This window comes from Myotis yumanensis, unplaced genomic scaffold (assembly GCF_028538775.1).
Source record: "Myotis yumanensis isolate MYYU_CA2020_CCGP unplaced genomic scaffold, mMyoYum1.0.hap1 SCAF_5, whole genome shotgun sequence".
In the NCBI taxonomy this organism is placed as follows: domain Eukaryota; kingdom Metazoa; phylum Chordata; class Mammalia; order Chiroptera; family Vespertilionidae; genus Myotis; species Myotis yumanensis.
In genome coordinates, this window is record NW_027223756.1 from 102,044,934 (window position 1) to 102,062,490 (window position 17,557).

Below are 17,557 nucleotides of genomic sequence, written 5' to 3' on the forward strand. Positions count from 1 at the left end.
GAGTTTCGCTCTCAGCCAGGTTCTCCCCTGCCACAGCTCTAGGCTATACGTTCTCCCAGTGTGACAGCCCCGGGGAGAGAGGAAAGAGAGGATACCTTTTTTCCTTGGTAACCCAACAAAAGTTCCAGGTCTGAGTTTCATTGGTTGAGTCTGACTCATTTGTCTGCCCTTGTGCCAAATCTTACACTCTGATTGGCTGGGCCTGGGTCATGTGCCCACCTTAAACCAATCCCTGATTATGACACGTTTTCTTTCTTTAAGGAAAAGGAAGCGGTTACCCCATGAAAGGGGCTGGTCAGGCAACCTCACGGAGCCCTCTCACGCCGCTGTGACATGGCTGCCGGGGTGCCAGTCACAGCGGCCTCTTTCTCAGCGTCCAGAGGGCCGCAGCCCAGCCGAGGCGGCCTGAGCGGGGCGTGTGCAGCCTGAGGCCCGCCCCCTGCGCCTGTCCATCAGTCAGAGCCAGCTCTCCTTCGGTCTGTCTCCTCTGTGGCTATTACATCACACGGGCTCAATGGCTGGCTGCTTCCTACCACCGGCAAGGAGCTGGCACTTCACCGCTGCCAAGTCGACCTTCCTGGAGCAGACAAGGTTGGCAACAGCTTAGGAAGGAGAACGTTATCCTCACCAGATCCTGGGGGACCGTTCCAAAGCTCTCTTGAATTTAACCACGTATTTTAAACAGAGAACATCACACTTCCTGCACATTGTCAGAAAACCTTACCTTTTTCCAGAGAGAGAAACCTCTAACACTCTAGGCCAGTGCTGTCCAACACGGCAGCCATGAAGCAGCCGAAGTGTGGCCCCTCTAAACGGAAAGGCACCTTACGTGTAAACACGCATTTGATTTTGAAGACTTAGTACCTCCCAAAAGGCGACATATATCAATAATATCACAATAACACCTATACGTTGAAGAGATAATATTTTGGGTATATTATGTTAAGTAAAATATGTTATTAAAATCAATTTAGCCTGTCTCTTTTTATCTTTTTAATATGGCTGTTAGAAACTTTTAAATAAAAATGTGGTTTATATTATATTTCTCTTGGAAGGCACTAGACTTACAGAGAAAATTCCCTATGCATCTCGTCTCATTTTTATCCCCCATTTTCAAGGTCAGATAGACACAAAGAAGGTTTTAAGACACCTAGACAGAGTGGAGGCATGTGAATGCATGAATATGTATATTTCTCTGAGCATGTGAATGAGTGTGCTTCTGGGTATTTCTTTGAGTGGGGTCTCCCGGTGGAGGGAAGCAGTTCCAGGGGAGGTCGTGGCGTGGACCTGCCTCAGTTGCAGATGGGAGTTGAAGTTCCAGTGGTTAGCACCGCCGTCTCAGATCCTCTCCTTTCCTCCAGGGGCCGTGAAGAAGCAGCATTTCTTGGAGAGGAGTGGAGGGGGGGCATTGCGGCAGGAGGAAAGCAGGAAGGAAGCTGTGGGGACTCGGGAATCCTGCCTCTAAGACGGTGGCCCCTACCCTAAAAGGTGGGACTCAGGGGCCACAGCTTCTCTCTTCAGAGAGAGGAGACAGGAGAATGAGGTTCATCCAGGTAGACACACACACACACACACACACACACACACACACGTTCGCACACACACAGCTTCCTGTACAGATCCTGTTTGTTTAAAAACCTTATTTTTATTTAATACTAGAGGCTCGGTGCACAAAATTCGTGCAAGGGGCTCAGCCCCCACTGCAGTGGCCGCCTCTGCCTCTGCCCTCACAGCCACAGCTTCATGCAGAAGGTCATCCGGAAGGACGTCCAGCCTAATTAGCATATCATGCTTTTATTATATAGGATAATTGACGCACAGTGTTATAAAAATTTAAGGTGTATACGTGTTGATTTGATATATTTCAAAATGACGACTGTAGCATTAGCTAACTCCTCTTTCACAAGTTCCGGACCATCTGGTCTGCCTCCAGGTCTATGGGCTTCTCTTTTCTGTCCTTCCTGAGACCTCTGGTCTCCTAAGACTGCTCTTGATCTGGGGGTAGGAGGATGCCCCAGGGTGGGAGGTTCTGGATCCCTGAAATTAGGAGGCTGACCTCTCCTTCCTCCCCCACACCCCAAACCCGAGATTTCCTCATCTGACGAGACACCTCCCGGGGGGTGGGGATATGTGTGGACAGATTGGCAGACTGGGGACCATGGAGGCTGAAGAAATCTACATAAACCAGGCCGGTATGCAGGCAGCAGCCGTCAAAGACAAGCAACGGGGGACACCAGCCAATAGGAAAGGTTAGGTGCCTTGGCATGGGGGGGGGGGGGGGGGCGGGGAGCCAAGAGGGAGAGGTTGGGATGGGAGAGGTAGGAGCTGAGAGTGGGGGTCAAAGGCCTTCTTCCCCTCTCCAAAAGGTGTGAGTGTATGTGTAACCCACCCTCTTCTCTTAACCAAGAAGCAAATCTTAGTTAACTTTTATCCCCAGAAATGTGTGTGTGCAGGGGTTTGGTGAACCAAGACTTCTGAGCCCCCCTCCCATCCCTATCCTGACACCAGAACTCCAGGAAGGTCTCCAAACCCTTCCCACTGACCCGCCCACAGGTGTAGATGACCCCAACTATGAGAATATCCCCGTGATCGTAAGAAAACAGGATCATCCAAAGGGCAGTCACTCACCCTCCAAGAGTGAGGGTAAGCGGCCCTGCCAGCCCACATCCCACAGCTTTGGGAGGGGCCGGTGGGAGGGCGTTGCCGGGACAGTGGGCAGCACTGGAGGTCAGGATCAGTGGTGTGGGGTGTGGTGGCGTCAAGGCTGTGAGACAGTGAAAGTGATGGTGTAGCTCTGTAGGTGGTGATGATGGCATGGTGCTGGTTGTCAGGTGGAAGTGTTGGTGAAGGTTTGGGTGATGGTGATGGTGAATAGGTCACAGCTGCTAATGGCATTGGGAAGAGTGGGCGAGGTGACAGCGCTATTATGGTGTTAGAATCAGTACTAATAGCTGAATCCTGGAGGTCACCTGCCCTGCCTCTGTCCCGTCCCAGCCCGGTCCAGGCCATCCTCGGACTCTGCCCAGTGTTTGCACAAAGCCTTCACAAGCCTGTACATTCTTCTCGCCCTGATTTCCACCATTCTGTTGGTCTGGGTTCTGGTGAAGAGTGAGTGGGCTTTCAGTTTGGGGAGGGCAGGGACTGGGCAGTGTGGAGGGGTCCACAGGAGCTGGGGGCCCCAGTGTTTCCACTGTTCCTTTCCCCCTAGTTTCCCCCTCTCTCCCCCCCCACCGAGGGTTGCAGAACTGGGGCAACTGGAGTGTTTTCCTACCCTTCCCCATCCTGAACAGATTCTGAGATGTCCCAGGAGCTGCTGGTCATGAAAAGGGAGATCTTGAATGGTGAGGGGAGGCCCTGGGGGAGACCAAGGGGTCAGGGTGGGGGCAGAGAGAGCAGCCGAGACACAGACACCCCCACCCCCACCCGCAGTCTCTATCTCCACACGTGAATGCGAGGAGGGGCAAAGGAAGGGCTGGACCTACGTGAGGCAGAGCCTCAGTAACACCAAACAGAGCATTGACTTGGCCAACCGCAATGTGCAGGCTGGGAACGAGAAGCTGAAGAAGCTGACAGAAGGTGCCCTGTGGACCTCACCCCGGGACCGTGGTGCTGGGGAGGCTGGGGAGGGGACAGCAGAGGCCCTCCCTCCCGGAGCGCAGGGTTTGGAGGGCTGATGGGTGCCACCTGTTAGTAATGTGGGGGTATTTCAATGCTGCTGGGCACCCCAAGTGCAGGGCTCTGCAGCACCCCAGCCCAGGTTTGGGCAAGGTGGGGGCCTTGTCTGAGGCTCCACCCCAGTTTTCTCCTGTCTCCTCCCACCCCCAGACATAACCCAAATCAAGACTCAATTACAGCAAATCTCTGAGACGCTGAAGAAAATGCAAAATCCACGTAAGCCGGGGCCAGGGGAGGTGGAGCCTGGATGTGCCCTACTTCTCCCCCAGGAGGACCTGCCTAATCTCGGATCTCTACTTCCCTTCTTTCCAGAGCCCACACAGTCCACTCGGTAATCAAGAAGACATGGAAGCCTGGGCGCAGCTCGGAGGACAGGGGCGTACCTCCCCGTATATATGACACATGGGGGCCCAGTCTTGTCTGAACCTGTTCATCCCCACATATCAAACCATATGTCACGGTGAATGAGTGAGTGTTGTGGAGTTGCGTGTGCGCGTGTGTGTGTGGGGTAAGCATTTCAGGGAGGGCAGGTCTTGGGTGAATGTTGAATGTGGAGTCACAGAGGGTGTGGTGTGCACCTGTCACCATGCATGTGATACGTGTGTATCATAGCGTGTGGTGTCATGCACATCACAGTGGGTAGCTGTGTCAGCAGGGACACAAAGGTGTGTCACAGTGAGGGTGGGTGTTGGTGACACGTGTTACCCATGCATGTTTCACCGTTGGTGTGAATATGCATGAATGCCCTGCAACATGTTACATGTATGTATAAACATGTCATGGTGGAATTGGTGGGAGCACCCCATGGGAATGTAATTGCGGGTGTCACGGTGTGTGCCTGTCACTCCCTGAGCCCCGAGAACAGTGTGTGTCCATGAGAGTGTGCCTGACGGTCACCGAGGGTGTGTGCCCGTGTTTCTGCACTCACATCTTGTGGTTCATGGAAGTAAAGGCCAAGGGAAAACAATGTGGCTGTCAGATCTGTTATTGGGGCGACTGGGGGGCTCTGGGGAGGGTCTGCAAGTGTTTGGACTTGGGGGTGGCGAACATCACACCGTGAACAGGTGGACGTGTGCCAGAAACGCGGGGGGCACGCGGGTGTGTGAGAATGCCGTCTGGAGTGGGTCCCCGTGTCCAGGACCGGGTACCCAGGGAGCGGCTGAGACCCTGTGCCCTTGAGCGTGGCCCCGGGGTGTGGCCTGAGATGCACCGTGTACACAGGTGCCCAGAGACAGAGACGCGTGCCCATCGCCAGACGTGCCCCCTGAGCACGTGACCATCGGTGCTACCGCTGCCCAGCACCCAGCACGTGGGCCTCGGGGCCAGCGAGACCCCAGGCGCGGGCCGCCCTCCCGGGCCGCCCTCGGGACACGGGCGCCCCCCAGCGGCGGGTCTGGGGAACTGCGGCCCGCCCCGCCCGCCCGCCGCGCCTGCGCACGCGGGGCCGTTCACGGCGTCGTAAAGCAGCTCGGCCGAGCCGCGGGCCGCAGTTCCCGGTGAGACCTCGCCCGCCCGCGCCCCTGCCCGCCCGGCCCAGTGGGCCCCACACCCCTCCCCCGGGCCGAGGGGTCCTGGGCCGGGGTCTTGGCGTCCGAGCCCCCCGCCGCCGGCCCCGCCCCAGGAGGTCGCAGGAGGCTGGGCTCCTCGGCCCCCCCCGCCCGCCGCCCGCCCGGTAGAGGGTGTCGGCACCGCCCTTCCGTCTCCCCTCTCCCCGCAGCGGCTGGACCTGCCGGGGGCGTCTCGGCACCCAGACCTGCGGCCTCAGCCCCGTCCCGCGGGGGGCGGGGGGCTGGGTTCTCAGTTCCCCCTCCGACCTCCCCGGGCGGCGGCTTCTCGCTGAGTGGGCGAGGGTGGAGGAGAGGGTGCCTCAGCGCCCTTGGGGTCCCCCCATTCGCCGGCACCCCCCACCCCCCGCAGAGCCACTGCGGCGGTCTCAGCAGCCCCTTCCGAGTCTCCCCCACGACGCTGAGGCTCCCAGCGCTGGGATGGAGGATCACAGCGCCCCTTTGGGGCTCTCTTAACCCCCGGTCTAAGGTCAGCCCCTCCCTCCGGTCCCATCACTTTCCTGGGAGCCTGGGGTGCAGGGCTCCCAACTCCTCCGCCCCCCCCCCCCCCCCCCAGCCTCTCCTACAGACGCAGGTCCGTCCTGTCCCGAGGCGGCGCTGCCCGCTCACTGCCCCCGCCCGGCCCTGGGCCTGACCTCCCCCCGCCCGGCCCTGGGTCTGACCTCCCCCGCCCGGCCCTGGGCCTGACCTCCCCCGCCCGGCCCTGGGCCTGACCTCCCCCGCCCGGCCCTGGGCCTGACCTCCCCCCGCCCGGCCCTGGGCCTGACCTCCCCCCGCCCGGCCCTGGGCCTGACCTCCCCCGCCCGGCCCTGGGCCTGACCTCCCCCGCCCGGCCCTGGGCCTGACCTCCCCCGCCCGGCCCTGGGCCTGACCTCCCCCGCCCGGCCCTGGGCCTGACCTCCCCCGCCCGGCCCTGGGCCTGACCTCCCCCGCCCGGCCCTAGTGTTCTAGTTGCTGCCACAGGTGGTGGAGGGGTGCAGAGGTGCTTTTCACGCACCAGAAATTACCTGGGCGGAGGGGTTTCTTGTGTCCCCACCCCGTCTCCTCCCACCTTACCCGTGGCCCTCCTGGCCCCATCTGTCCGCGGGATAGGGCTCATGGGGACTAGATTTGCGCCCAGGTGAAAGCCCCTTTTCCTTCCCCTCTCTTCCCAGAGGGAGGCCCGAGACAGGGCCCCCGGGCTGGGCTGGGGCCCAGGGTTCCTCCCCCGCCCCTGACCCTGCCCCTGGTCTCCCGCAGGGACGCGGTGCGGCATGGAGGCGCGCTTCACGCGGGGGAAGTCGGCGCTGCTGGAGCGCGCGCTGGCGCGGCCGCGCACCGAGGTGAGCCTGAGCGCCTTCGCGCTGCTCTTCTCCGAGCTGGTGCAGCACTGCCAGAGCCGCGTGTTCTCCGTGGCCGAGCTGCAGGCGCGCCTGGCCGCGCTGGGCCGCCAGGTGGGCGCGCGCGTCCTCGACGCGCTGGTGGCTCGCGAGAAGGGCGCCCGGCGCGAGACCAAGGTGCTGGGCGCCCTGCTCTTCGTCAAGGGCGCCGTGTGGAAGGCGCTCTTCGGCAAGGAGGCCGACAAGCTGGAGCAGGCCAACGACGACGCGCGCACCTTCTACATCATCGAGCGGGAGCCGCTCATCAACACGTACATCTCGGTGCCCAAGGAAAACAGCACGCTCAACTGCGCCAGCTTCACGGCAGGCATCGTGGAGGCGGTGCTCACACACAGCGGCTTCCCGGCCAAGGTCACGGCACACTGGCACAAGGGCACCACGCTCATGATCAAGTTTGAGGAGGCTGTCATCGCCCGAGACCGGGCCCTGGAGGGCCGCTGACCCCGCCGGAAATAAAGGATGAGAGAGCACTCTTCCCAAGTGTGTCTTGTGTCTTGTGTCTTGTGTGGGTGCGTCCCAGATCCACCCAGCAGGACCCATACCCTGCCCCAGGCTGAGGCTGTGTATACCAGGGAGGGCCAGGTTGGACCCAGCTTGGGTTTTCAGATGGGGCTGGGGGAGCCCAGGGGCAGCTGGGAGGTAGACCAGGCAGAAGGAGTGGGGAGTTGCTGGTAGTTTTTGGAATCACAATTGGAGGCTAAATATAGGCTGGAGAGGTATGAGGCAGGGGAAGGATCGCTAAGAGATTCCTCTAGGCCAGGGCTATCACACTTCTTTCGCAAAGGTCCGGGTAGTGAATAGTTGGTGCCCAGTAGTAGGTCAGGTATTGGGTGTGGCTGTGTGCCTAGAAAACAGGCTGACCACTGCTTTAGACTTGCTACTCAAAGTGCGGTCCAGGGACCAGCAGCAGCAACAAATCTGGGGAGTTTGTGGGTAATACAGACTCTCAGACCCACTGCCACAGAGTCTGCATGTTAGCAAGACACCCAGGGGGTTCCTGTGTACCTTAGTTTGAGAAGCAGTGTGCTAGGGCACAGTGTATTGAATCCTCCTGAGTTTCAGATCCTGCAGGTTTGGTGGCCAGGAGATTTGCATGTCTAATAAGTTCCCAGGAACCGCTGAGGCACCGTGGGCTCCCCTTTGGGAACTATGGCCCTAGACACCTGGCTCTCAAGGGGAAGTAGGTGAGCTCACTTCAGTCATCTGGATGCTTAAAATAGTTTGAAGTTAATTTCTAAAAACGCTATTGGTGCGCGAACACACATCCATCCCTTGTTTAAAAAAATACGCCTCAGGCAGCCCTTTCCCTCCTGCCCACTACCCTAGGCCCTAGTCACTCCTCCCGACGGGAAGTCATGCCGCTCTTGGGGAACCTTGTTTGAGTGCCCGCTGTCCCCTCGCCCGACGGCACCTGAACAAGTCTGTTTCCAGAGGGACCTCGGGTGCAGCCAGCTGGGCCCCTCACTGCCTGCGGAGGGCGGGACCCAGCACCTGCCGCTCTGGCGGGCATCCCCTCATTTCACAGGCCACAGAGCAGGTTCCCAGGAACAGGTCACTCACCCACGGTCATGCATTCATTAATTGGACAAATATTTATTGAGTGCCTGCTATTTGCCAGGTGTTGGGGACGCAGCTGAGAACAAAACAAAGGTTCCTGCTCTGAAGGTAGACGCTCGTGTTCTAGCCAGCAGAGACGGGCTTCAAACATCAGTAAATCCAACATTTTGTTAAAAGAAGGAGTGCCGCGGCGAGAAAGTGCAGTGGGCAAAACATCAGAGTTGGGGTGTCATTTTAAATGAGGGGCAGAGAGTGCTCAGGGTAGGTCTCGCTGAGGAGCGTGGGGAGGGGACAGCCGGCCAAGGCCCTGGAGTAAGCCTAGGACCAGTCAGTGGTCGGCAAACTCGTTAGTCAACAGAGCCAAATATCAACAGTACAAGGATGGAAATTTCTTTTGAGAGCCAAATTTTTAAAACTTAAACTATATAGGTAGGTCCATTGTTATTAACTTAGGGTCCTCCTAAGGCTTAGGAAGAGCCACACTCAAGGGGCCAAAGAGCCGCATGTGGCTCACGAGCCGCAGTTTGCCGACCGCGGGCCTAGGTGTTTAAGGAACAGTGAGGAGGCTAGGGTGGTGGGAGGAGAGAGGAGATGAAGCTGGGGAGGTGAGGTGCATGGGAGGGATTCTGCGATGGCAAAGTCCTTTAGGACTTTGGCTTTTTCTCTGACTAGAAGGAAACTTCTGGAAGGTTTGGGACAGTGAAAAGTGAGACCACACCAGTTCAGGTGGAGCGAGGAGGGGGTGAAAAGTGGGCGGGTTCTGAATATGGCTGCATGGCAGAGCCCATGGCTTTCCTTATGGGTTTGGAGGGAAGGGACGGCGAGGATGACCCCACTGTGGGCCCGAAGGGCCGGTAGAGTGGAGTCATGAGTTCCCACACGGAGCATTCTGAGGAGGCAGCTGGGGAGACCAATCTGGGGTGGGCAGCAGGCAGAGAGAAAAGGTGATCTGGGATGCCAAGGGTCTAGCTCTGTCCCTTACTCCTGAGCCCAGGACTCCCAGGTGCCAACAGAGTGCCCTCCCCAGGCCCCTCAGTCGTGGCTGGACCTTGGTCTGGCCCTTGACTCCCAGGGTCCCAGGTGGTCCAGTGTGGGCACCTGCCATGATTCGTCCTCCTGCTCCAGTGGACCTGAGGGTCACAGGAGCAGGCCTGGCTCTTCTCTAGGCCAGGAACTAGGGGTGGGGCGTTAAGGAGGGGTGGCCTCAGAGCCTGGCCTGCCTCCCTCCTGCCTTCGGTGCTGGGCTGACCATGGCCAAGCCTGGGCCTGGTGCTGCCTGGGCCACTGAGTGGGAGTGGGGCTGGAACCTCTGGATCTGTGCCCATCCGGGAAGGAGCGCCCAGCGCTCAGGCTGATGGGCAGGGGTTCTTGGGGGAGCTCTGAGCACTGGAAGGCAGGGAGGCGGTGACAGCAGGTTGGGTTGCGGGGTGAGGGACAGGCCCTCTGGGGAGCTGGCAGGAGCCGGGGAAGGGTCACTGTCCTTGGGGCAGGAGGAGATGTCAGCAGGACTCTTCAGCCATGAAAGAGGCGCCCAGGCCTTGGTTGGGGTCCTCGGGGTCCCAGTTTGGCCCTAGCTGTTCCCGTATTTGAGGTGGGGGGTCACAAGGAGGGGCACATGGGGCGGGTAGGCAGGGGGCTGTCAGGGTCCACATCTGGGGGACCGAGGCGGCCGGCGGGCGGTCAGCAGGTGGCCAGCCGGTCACACACCCAGCCGTCGAGATAGCTGCTGCAGAAGGCATCGTTCCACTGCCCGGAGCCCAGCAGCATCACGCAGTCCTCGCCCTGGCCCCCGTTGTTGGGTTCCCCTGGCCGCCAGTTGCTGGAGCAGAGGCTCAGGTTGGCGTCGGGGGAAGGGCCCCACTGCCTTCAGCCTAGACACGCCCCTCGGACCTGGGTCCTCTCACCCCACCCCTGGGCCCCACCCCATCTCTGCAACTCAGAGACACACCTGCCTTCTCTCATCCCAGCTCCCCAGCCCGCCCGGCCCTGACCCTCTCCCGCCATTACCGTCCAGAGGCTCCCCCAAGCCTGGGCCTGGGGCACGTGCCTCCAAATACCCGCCCCTCTGTCACGGCGATGTCCCCCTCTCCGTGTCAGCCTGGGGCCCTCTCCTTTTCATTCCCCTTCTCACCTATAGTCCAGGGGGCTCTCGTCCATCCAGACAAATTCTCCCTCTGTGTGCAGGTCCCGGAGGCCGATCCAGGAGCCCTTCTTGTTGCTGTGTGTGGCCAGGAAGTCCTAGGAGCAGGACAGGCTGGAGGACTGGGGCGCTGAGCTCGGGTCCCTCTGCCACCCAGGAGGCTGTGTCGGGCTCTCCTCCCCCCGATCACATGCTGGCGGCCCCCGCTGCAGAGCCCGGGCCCACCTGCTCCTCCTGGCTGTGGATGCTGACCAGCCGCCCCCGGAGCCCCCTGCAGGCGTTCCGCGCCTGGATCCACCGCTTGGGGCCCTCTCCGAAGTAGTAGCACTTCCGCTGGAAACTGACCCACTTCTCAGGGCATGTGTTACACAGGGAGCCTGCGAGAGGAGAGACGCAGGGCAGCCGTGGTGGGCACCACAGGGGGTGTTGTGGCTGGTGCTGTGCTGGCCACGGTGGCAGGCGTGGTGGCGGACAGCCTGGTGGGCACCTTGTTGGGTACCCTGGGTGGGTACAGTAGGCAGAGGGGGTGGCAGCATGTCTCCCGGAGTCACTCTTGGGATCCGGGCTGAAAGCAAACCCACCCGAGCCTAACGGCGGGTCTCGCCGGTACCCCGCTTCCCTGGGACTCGGATGCGGACATGCAAGACCAGCCCCAAACAGGAGCACCTCCATGCCAACACCATCGCCACACCTGGCCGCCAAGAGCAGGACATCGGCCACCGACACAACGGCCATCAGCACCGCTCGGCCGCCAGCACTTCCGTCATCAGTGACACCCCCGGCCCCCTCATCGCCACATGGCTAGCTCCACGCGGCAGCGCCCCAGTCACCAGTGTCCCGACCACAAACATGTTCATGGTCAGAAGCACCCGGTCACCAACACCGTGACTACAAACGCCTCCTTAGCCAATAGCATCTCATCTGCCAGCACCACGTCCCCCAACACCACCACTGTCAGGACACCTTTACCACTAGTATCGCCGCAGCAACGTCTATCCAATGCCAACAGCATGGCCAACACCGCCTTCACCAACATCAGACCAGCCATGTCTTAACCACCAGTGCTGACGGCCAGGCCCCGCACTGTCCTCGCCAGCTGCTCCGATGACAGCCCTGCCGCCATCACTGCCAGCACCCCCAAACCAGCCTTTGGCCACTTTCGGGGATATTTTGATTTTCTTCTCATTGGCCAGGAGAGGCTGTGGGAGGGGGAAGGGGCTGAAGGGCTGGGTCCCCATGGCCTCGACCCAAGGCCACCTTGGTCCCCCCCCCCCGCCACACTCTCAGGCTCTGTCACTGCCACCAGCATTTCAGGCAGAGGGTTGCACCCACTGTTACTGGGTCCACTCACGCCTGATTTTAATTGATTTTCTTCGAGTGACATCTGGGAGGGGTTGTTGTAAGGAGTCTGGGGACCACAGAAGGTTGTGAAACCCTGGGAGGAGCAGAGCTGGGTCTGCGTCTCACTCACGGAACGGCACCCGGTACGTAGCCCTCTGCGGGTGCCCTGCGAAGACGGAAGAGGACATCTCTGGCCCCTTCAAGAAAAAGCTGGGGAAGGTGTCGTGGCTGTGTGCCACCCAGTCACTGAGAGACAGCCCTGGAGCTGGCGCTCCATCAGAGGGAACCCTTCAGAGTGAGCGTGGTCCAGGCCCCTCCCCCAGCACAGGGGGCTTCCTGCTGGAAATCCCACAGCCACACCATGTTCCCGGGGACAGAGCCCTTCCCACCAAGCATAGATCCTTCCTCTTCTCTCACCCAACTGGGCAGCCGGGGCTTCCCAGAGGTGAAAGACCAAAAGTCAAGGGGGGTGGGTGGGGGGGGACTTAAGGTTAAAGGCACAGTGACTGAATAGCGACTCCCTCTGCAGGCGGCTGGCCTGCTCGGGCCACCCCATGGCCCTTGTACCTGCCAGCACTGCCCCCCTCACGCCACCTCTGGGGCTGATGCCATGATGTTCGTCATCCCCACTGCTGCCACGGGGACCCCGCCACAGCCCTCGGGCTGGCCCGACCATCTTCTGGGGGGGCTGTGGCTGAGGGCATCTGCTCATGACCCTCTGCTGAGCCACGGTGGACAGAGGGCTGGTCAGCAAAGAGAACCCGGTGGCTGCTTCAACTGGGAGGAAAACATGGGGGCCCCCACCCTCAGGTCGGTGGAGGGGTGCGGCTGGGCTCAGAACGGGCTTCCTCGTGTGCCCTCCATTGGCCCTGCCACACACATACACACATACTCCTCCACCTTGTCACTCACACACCTGCCCTTCACATTCACGCACCACCACACACCTGTGCTGTCACATGATTGTATCAGCACACCTGTGGGCACAGACGCACACTCACCGTTGGACACTCGGAGCTCTATCCACAGCTTTGCCACCTCCTCCTGGAGTCTTTCCAACGAATTCAAGGCCGAGCGTCTCTCATTTAAGCCTTGGGTGGTTGGACGGGGGCAGCGGTTACAGACAAACTTGTGGGCCTCTCCTGCCCCACCCGCCTCCCCCCGGCCCTCCCAAGCCTCACCCTGGGACTTGAAGTTGCTCAGGTCCTCTACAAGTCCATCCAGGTTCCGAGAGAGCTCAGAGTCTGATGGGGGGGCGGGTGTGGACGGGGGGGTGGGGGGGGGGACAGGACGGGTGTCAGGAGTGAGGCCTGAGGGCCTTGAGGCCCCCATGGCTCTAGGACAAGCCCCCCCTGCCCCCTCGCCCCCAGCTCTCACCCTGAATTTCCATTCTCTTCTGTTCTGCTTGCATTTCCTCCATGTTCTGCAGCACTTGGGCCCCTGGTTGCAGGGCAGAGGGCTCAGTGGTGAGCAAGGCCTGAGGGTCTCGAGGCCCCCATGGCACTAGGACAAGCCCCCCGCCACCCCCCCCGCCCCTAGCCCCCAGCTCTCACCCTGAATTTCCATTCTCTTCTGTTCTGCTTGCATTTCCTCCATGTTCTGCAGCACTTGGGCCCCTGGTTGCAGGGCAGAGGGCTCAGTGGTGAGCAAGGCCTGAGGGTCTCGAGGTCCCCATGGCTCTAGGACAAGCCCTGCCCCCTGCCCCTCGCCCCCAGCTCTCACCCTGAATTTCCATTCTCTTCTGTTCTGCTTGCATTTCCTCCATGTTCTGCAGCACCTGGGCCACTGGTTGCAGGGCAGAGGGCTCAGTGGTGAGCAAGTCTGTCAGGGCCACCCATTCCCCACACAGGCCCCCTTGGCTCCGAGCCGGGGGCTTAGGGCCGCCTGCTCGCTTTGCAGTTCACAGGTGGTCTGCAGCACTGTCTCCACAGGCTCCCCAGTTCCCTTCCTCTTTCTCCCAGACCCCCCATGAAGCCACTCACCCTGGGCTTTCTGGGCCATCTGGGCACTCTTATGTCCTTCCATGTCCTTGGAAACCTGAGAGACTGGGGAGGGGAGGGAACACGTGTCCTCAGGAGCCAGGCAGGCAGGTCCTTGAACCCCCCACCCCTCCCCTCAGCCCCAAGTGCAGGGACCCCCTCACACAGTCACAGTGGCTGCAGCTTTGGGTTTTTAATTTTGGCGGCAATAGTACTCAGGAAAGTGCCGGCGATAGAAAGAATCTGTGTACCTTTCCTGCCCCCAGAATTAAATGTAAAAGCAGCAGGCATTCAGTGAAAGCTCACTGGGTGCTGGGGGCCTTCTAAGTGCTGCACAATCTCAGCTCGTTTCCACCTCACAGCACAGAAGTGATGCCCATTTCCCAGGTGCCTGAGCTGAGGTGCGGAGTAGTTATATAACATTCACCAGGCGCTTCTCAGAGGCCTCCCCTGCCCTCCGAGAGTCACTGGGCTCACCCCCACACGGGAAGGGGAACACAGGCTGACCCTGGGGTTCCTGGGGGGACACTGGAGCCCAGTTCTCCTCCCACATCCCACAGTGGTCAGTGGCAGAAGCAGGGTTTCCTAGCCCCTCCCACGCCCCCTCCCCCCGTACCGTTCCGGGCAGCGATGTCCTCCAGCTGTCTCAAGCCCCTCACGGTGTCCCAGTCTGGGCAGGGGAGAGGGGAGGAGAGGAAGGGGTTTCAGCTGCCCCACCGGCCCACAGCCCGCCTGCCAGCTGGGGTGGAGGCCTCGGGGATATCATGTGGGAGGTGCCCAAAGGGCGGGAGATGGGGTTGCTGAGTGGGAGGGGGGCCCTGAGAGGGGAGCAAGAGACTGAGAGGGTCTGGAGGGGCAAAGTGGGAGCCTGTGCTGGGAGAACTGGCTCCCAGGGAGGTGCTGGGCCCAGGATCTTGGAGTGGGTGTCTGGGAGGGAACAGGGGGTGGCCCATGGGACTGGGGGTGTTCTCACGCCACAGGAGAAGCAGGGTCAGCAGCCCAGCCCACAGTATGGCCGTCACCAGCGCCAACAGCGCAACCTGCGTCCCGCGCCTGCAGCACTGCCGCCGCCCACTGCGGAGCTGCCAGACGTCTGCCAGGGGAGGGGGCGAGGAGGGCGCAGGGTGAGGCTGGGCTCCCGCTCCGCCCCGTCCCTTCCCCCCCTTCCCCGGGGCTCAGGACCCCAAGGCCAGGGAGCCGGCCAGAGCCCCCCTTCCCCTCCCTCTACATTCGTGTCCACCTGCGCATCAGCCCATCCAACCCCAGATCTGCTGCTCCTTCTGCCCCAACTGCAGCCGTCAGCAAGCCTGACTCAGGGCCAGGCCCTTCCAGAGAGACCCTCGGGGGGGCAGGGGGGGCGGGGGGCTCCTCCGTGTGCTCCTCCGCAGGTGGGCGAGCCCCCCAGCTCTCCTGCCCCTCTGCCCTTGTACAGCTTCAGCCACCCTCACTAATGTCAGGACCCCAGGCCTCACCCGAGCTCCTGCCCCCACAAAACTCTACCTTGATGCTCCACTGCAGGTCCAGCCCCCCGCCCCTCATCCTGGCTGTGAGGGTTCATCACGCTGAACCTCACGTGCGCTGAGTCCCCTGCGACCTGCTCCTCCACCCGGCAGGGCTCCCTGCCGCAGCTGGAGCCTCCTTGCTGTGGGGAGGCTGTTGAGTCAGAGCAGGGAGGTAGCCCGGCTCCCCCTTCTGAGTGGCTCTGTGCCCGCCCCCCCACAGTGGGCCTTTCCTAGAAATTCACTCTTCTTCCCGGGAGGGCCCAGGAGCTGGGGTGGAAGGAGGAGGTCGGGGCTCTGGCTTCTGCCAATGTCAGCGCCAGAGTCCTCTCACCTGTGTATGAGCCTTCCTCCATGGCAGCTGACGGGGTCCTCCCAGCGGTGGGGTGCTCCCCGCTGCCACGACAGTCCATGCGACGGCTCAGTCACAGCTGTGGCTGGGATCTGTGTTCTAACAAGGGTTGGGGGGAGACATCAGCTCTAGGCCCTGGCACAGGACAGCATCTGAGGTGGAGAGGCTCAATGAGAACCCGCGGATGTTGCTTCGCTCACGGCCAGGCGTCAGTGTCGCCGGGAAGAAGGAGACACGGCTGGTGCGAAGGGTCGCAGGCTCCGGGCCAGAGTCGAGCGCCCAGGCCCATCCCATGGGAGGTACACGGCATAGGCTCAGTGAGCGTGCACCTGTGACCCGGGCGAGTGGCTGAGCCTCAAAACCAATTTCCTTCTTTATAAAATGACTATATTAAGATCCCGCTGCTCGGGGGGGTTGGCTCTCTATGAACGGCCTGGCACATAGTCCTGTCCTCAGCGCTGGTCAGTCTTGCTGCCTGTGCAGCCTGGCCCGGGATGCAACCTTTCGGAGCCTCAGTTTTCCCCTCAGTAAAACGGGGCCCAGCTCATGAGGCCACGGTGGGATCACATGGGAGATACTGTACACGAGGCCTTCAGCACAGGCTGGACACAGTGGGTCTTCAGATGCTAAGCCTTTATCAGGCACCTACTCTGTGCCGGTCACCAGGCCGCAGCTACCTCTTCTGCCAACCTTTCCAAACACCTTTAAAGTCGCTTGCTTTTATTTCGTTTTGGTTAATCCTCACTGAGGATCTTTCCACTGATTTTTAGAGAGAGTGGAAGGGAGGGAAAGAGAGGGAGAGAGAAAAACGCCGATGTGAGAGAGACACATCAATTGGTTGCCTTCAGCAGGTGCCTTGACCTGGGCTGGGGATCCAACCTACAACCCAGGTACATGTCCTTGACCGGGAGCTGAACCTGCGACCCTTTGGTATGAGGGCCTGATGCTCTAACCACTTAGCACACTGGCCAGGGTGAAGTCACTTGACTTTAAAGCACCTACTATGTGCTGAAGAGCGTGGACTTTGGGTCAGACAAGCCTGGGGGTCGCTGGCTGCCCCTCTTGCTGTGTGACTATGGCCAGTGGCTTGCCCTCTCTGAGCCCTGGGGGAATGACCATGTGGGGCTGCCAGCTCTGATTACTGGCAGCTCAAACCAAGTATTTGTCATCTTGGAGGAGGCCAGAATGTCACCACTCTGTGGCGGGACATGCCTGAGCCCAAGCTGGTCAGACCTGGGCCGAGTCCCGGCTTCTCGCTGGATGAGTGGCTCAGTTCGCTCTCTGTAAACTGGGGCGAGCGGTGTGAGAACCCGGCATGCATAGCTGCACAGTGACCCACCAGTGGGGGGCGGACAGCTGGGAGGGTAAGTGATTTGCCCCTTCCCAGTGCTTGAACCCAGGAACTGTGACCTTGAAGCTTGTTTGTTCAACCACCTGGGCCATGGCCTCCTGGCAGGCGTCTGCTGGCAAGCGTCAAGGTGTCGGTGCAGAAACCAGGCCATTTTTCCAGCACGAGAACTCTGGCCTCTGCTTACAACCGTCCATGGCTCCCAGGGCCCTCCATCACCAGCCCCCCGTGCACACGCCTAACTCATCTGTTCGGCTGGCTTCCACTTCGCCAGCCGGGTCCCTGCGCACCCGAGGGTCTGCCCAGGACACCCGTCACCACTGCCCTGCCCTTCCCCAGACACATCGCCTCTTGGTGATCCCAGACTCAGCCCAGAGCTCGTTTCTTCTAGCAAACCAAGGTCCACTTCCCACCACCAGCCCAGATACACACACATGGAGTCACACGTGTGCACACACATTCACACACTCACATGGGCACCCCTCAGAGGCACGCACACACAGGCACACACTTGCACAGTGACGAGCATCACACATTCACACTCACGCTTATGCGTCCTGTGTGAGTTGCTGTCCTCCCGGTCCGTTGGGGCCACTTGCAGAGGCCGCAGGCTGCGGTGCGGAGCTGGCCTGGAGGCACACTTTCTCCTGAGAGCAGAGCCGCCCGGCTCCGTGTTCACAGACCTGATGGTGGGCGCACCCGGATGAGCGCGTCCACGCTTG

General features: G+C 60.7%; 3 protein-coding genes across 4 annotated transcripts; 2 read left to right on the forward strand and 1 right to left on the reverse strand.

Moving 5' to 3' along the window:
- The first annotated feature begins 2,128 nt into the window (after nt 1-2,128).
- MCEMP1 (mast cell expressed membrane protein 1) lies at nt 2,129-4,041 on the forward strand. Its single transcript, XM_070414143.1, has 7 exons — nt 2,129-2,249; nt 2,554-2,643; nt 2,965-3,108; nt 3,291-3,341; nt 3,430-3,576; nt 3,826-3,891; nt 3,988-4,041. The coding sequence occupies exons 1-7, from the start codon at nt 2,129-2,131 to the stop codon at nt 4,008-4,010; spliced, it is 642 nt and encodes a 213-aa protein (XP_070270244.1). The 3' UTR covers nt 4,011-4,041.
- Nucleotides 4,042-5,122: 1,081 nt separating this feature from the next.
- TRAPPC5 (trafficking protein particle complex subunit 5) lies at nt 5,123-7,094 on the forward strand. Of its 2 annotated transcripts, XM_070414144.1 has the most exons (3): nt 5,131-5,171; nt 5,593-5,709; nt 6,480-7,094. In XM_070414144.1, the coding sequence occupies exon 3, from the start codon at nt 6,494-6,496 to the stop codon at nt 7,058-7,060; it is 567 nt and encodes a 188-aa protein (XP_070270245.1). In that variant the 5' UTR covers nt 5,131-5,171; nt 5,593-5,709; nt 6,480-6,493; the 3' UTR covers nt 7,061-7,094. The 2 variants fall into 2 exon arrangements, with proteins under 2 accessions (XP_070270246.1, XP_070270245.1); XM_070414145.1 differs by lacking the exon at nt 5,593-5,709 and having other exon boundaries at nt 5,123-5,171.
- A 1,098-nt stretch (nt 7,095-8,192) lies between these two features.
- On the reverse strand, nt 8,193-17,549 carry FCER2 (Fc epsilon receptor II). The gene is made up of 13 exons (XM_070416761.1): nt 17,382-17,549; nt 15,470-15,586; nt 14,610-14,729; nt 14,253-14,306; nt 13,640-13,702; nt 13,380-13,442; nt 13,211-13,273; nt 13,035-13,097; nt 12,839-12,901; nt 12,659-12,748; nt 10,542-10,693; nt 10,308-10,414; nt 8,193-9,995 (listed from the first exon to the last, which is right to left on the reverse strand). The coding sequence occupies exons 2-13, from the start codon at nt 15,546-15,548 to the stop codon at nt 9,857-9,859; spliced, it is 1,056 nt and encodes a 351-aa protein (XP_070272862.1). The 5' UTR covers nt 15,549-15,586; nt 17,382-17,549; the 3' UTR covers nt 8,193-9,856.
- Nucleotides 17,550-17,557: the final 8 nt, after the last annotated feature.

What these genes read in the sequence shown, in the direction of transcription:
- MCEMP1 (XM_070414143.1), top strand. Translation starts at nt 2,129, where the DNA reads ATGTGTGGACAGATTGGCAGACTGGGGACCATGGAGGCTGAAGAAATC. An exon ending in GGTCTGGGTTCTGGTGAAGA is followed by an intron (nt 3,109 to 3,290) that starts GTGAGTGGGCTT and finishes CATCCTGAACAG; the next exon opens with ATTCTGAGATGTCCCAGGAG. An exon ending in GAAAAGGGAGATCTTGAATG is followed by an intron (nt 3,342 to 3,429) that starts GTGAGGGGAGGC and finishes CCCCACCCGCAG; the next exon opens with TCTCTATCTCCACACGTGAA.
- TRAPPC5 (XM_070414145.1), top strand. Translation starts at nt 6,494, where the DNA reads ATGGAGGCGCGCTTCACGCGGGGGAAGTCGGCGCTGCTGGAGCGCGCG.
- FCER2 (XM_070416761.1), bottom strand. Translation starts at nt 15,548, where the DNA reads ATGGACTGTCGTGGCAGCGGGGAGCACCCCACCGCTGGGAGGACCCCG. An exon ending in GAAGAGAATGGAAATTCAGG is followed by an intron (nt 13,274 to 13,379) that starts GTGAGAGCTGGG and finishes CCCTGCAACCAG; the next exon opens with GGGCCCAAGTGCTGCAGAAC. An exon ending in GAAGAGAATGGAAATTCAGG is followed by an intron (nt 12,902 to 13,034) that starts GTGAGAGCTGGG and finishes CCCCCCCATCAG; the next exon opens with ACTCTGAGCTCTCTCGGAAC.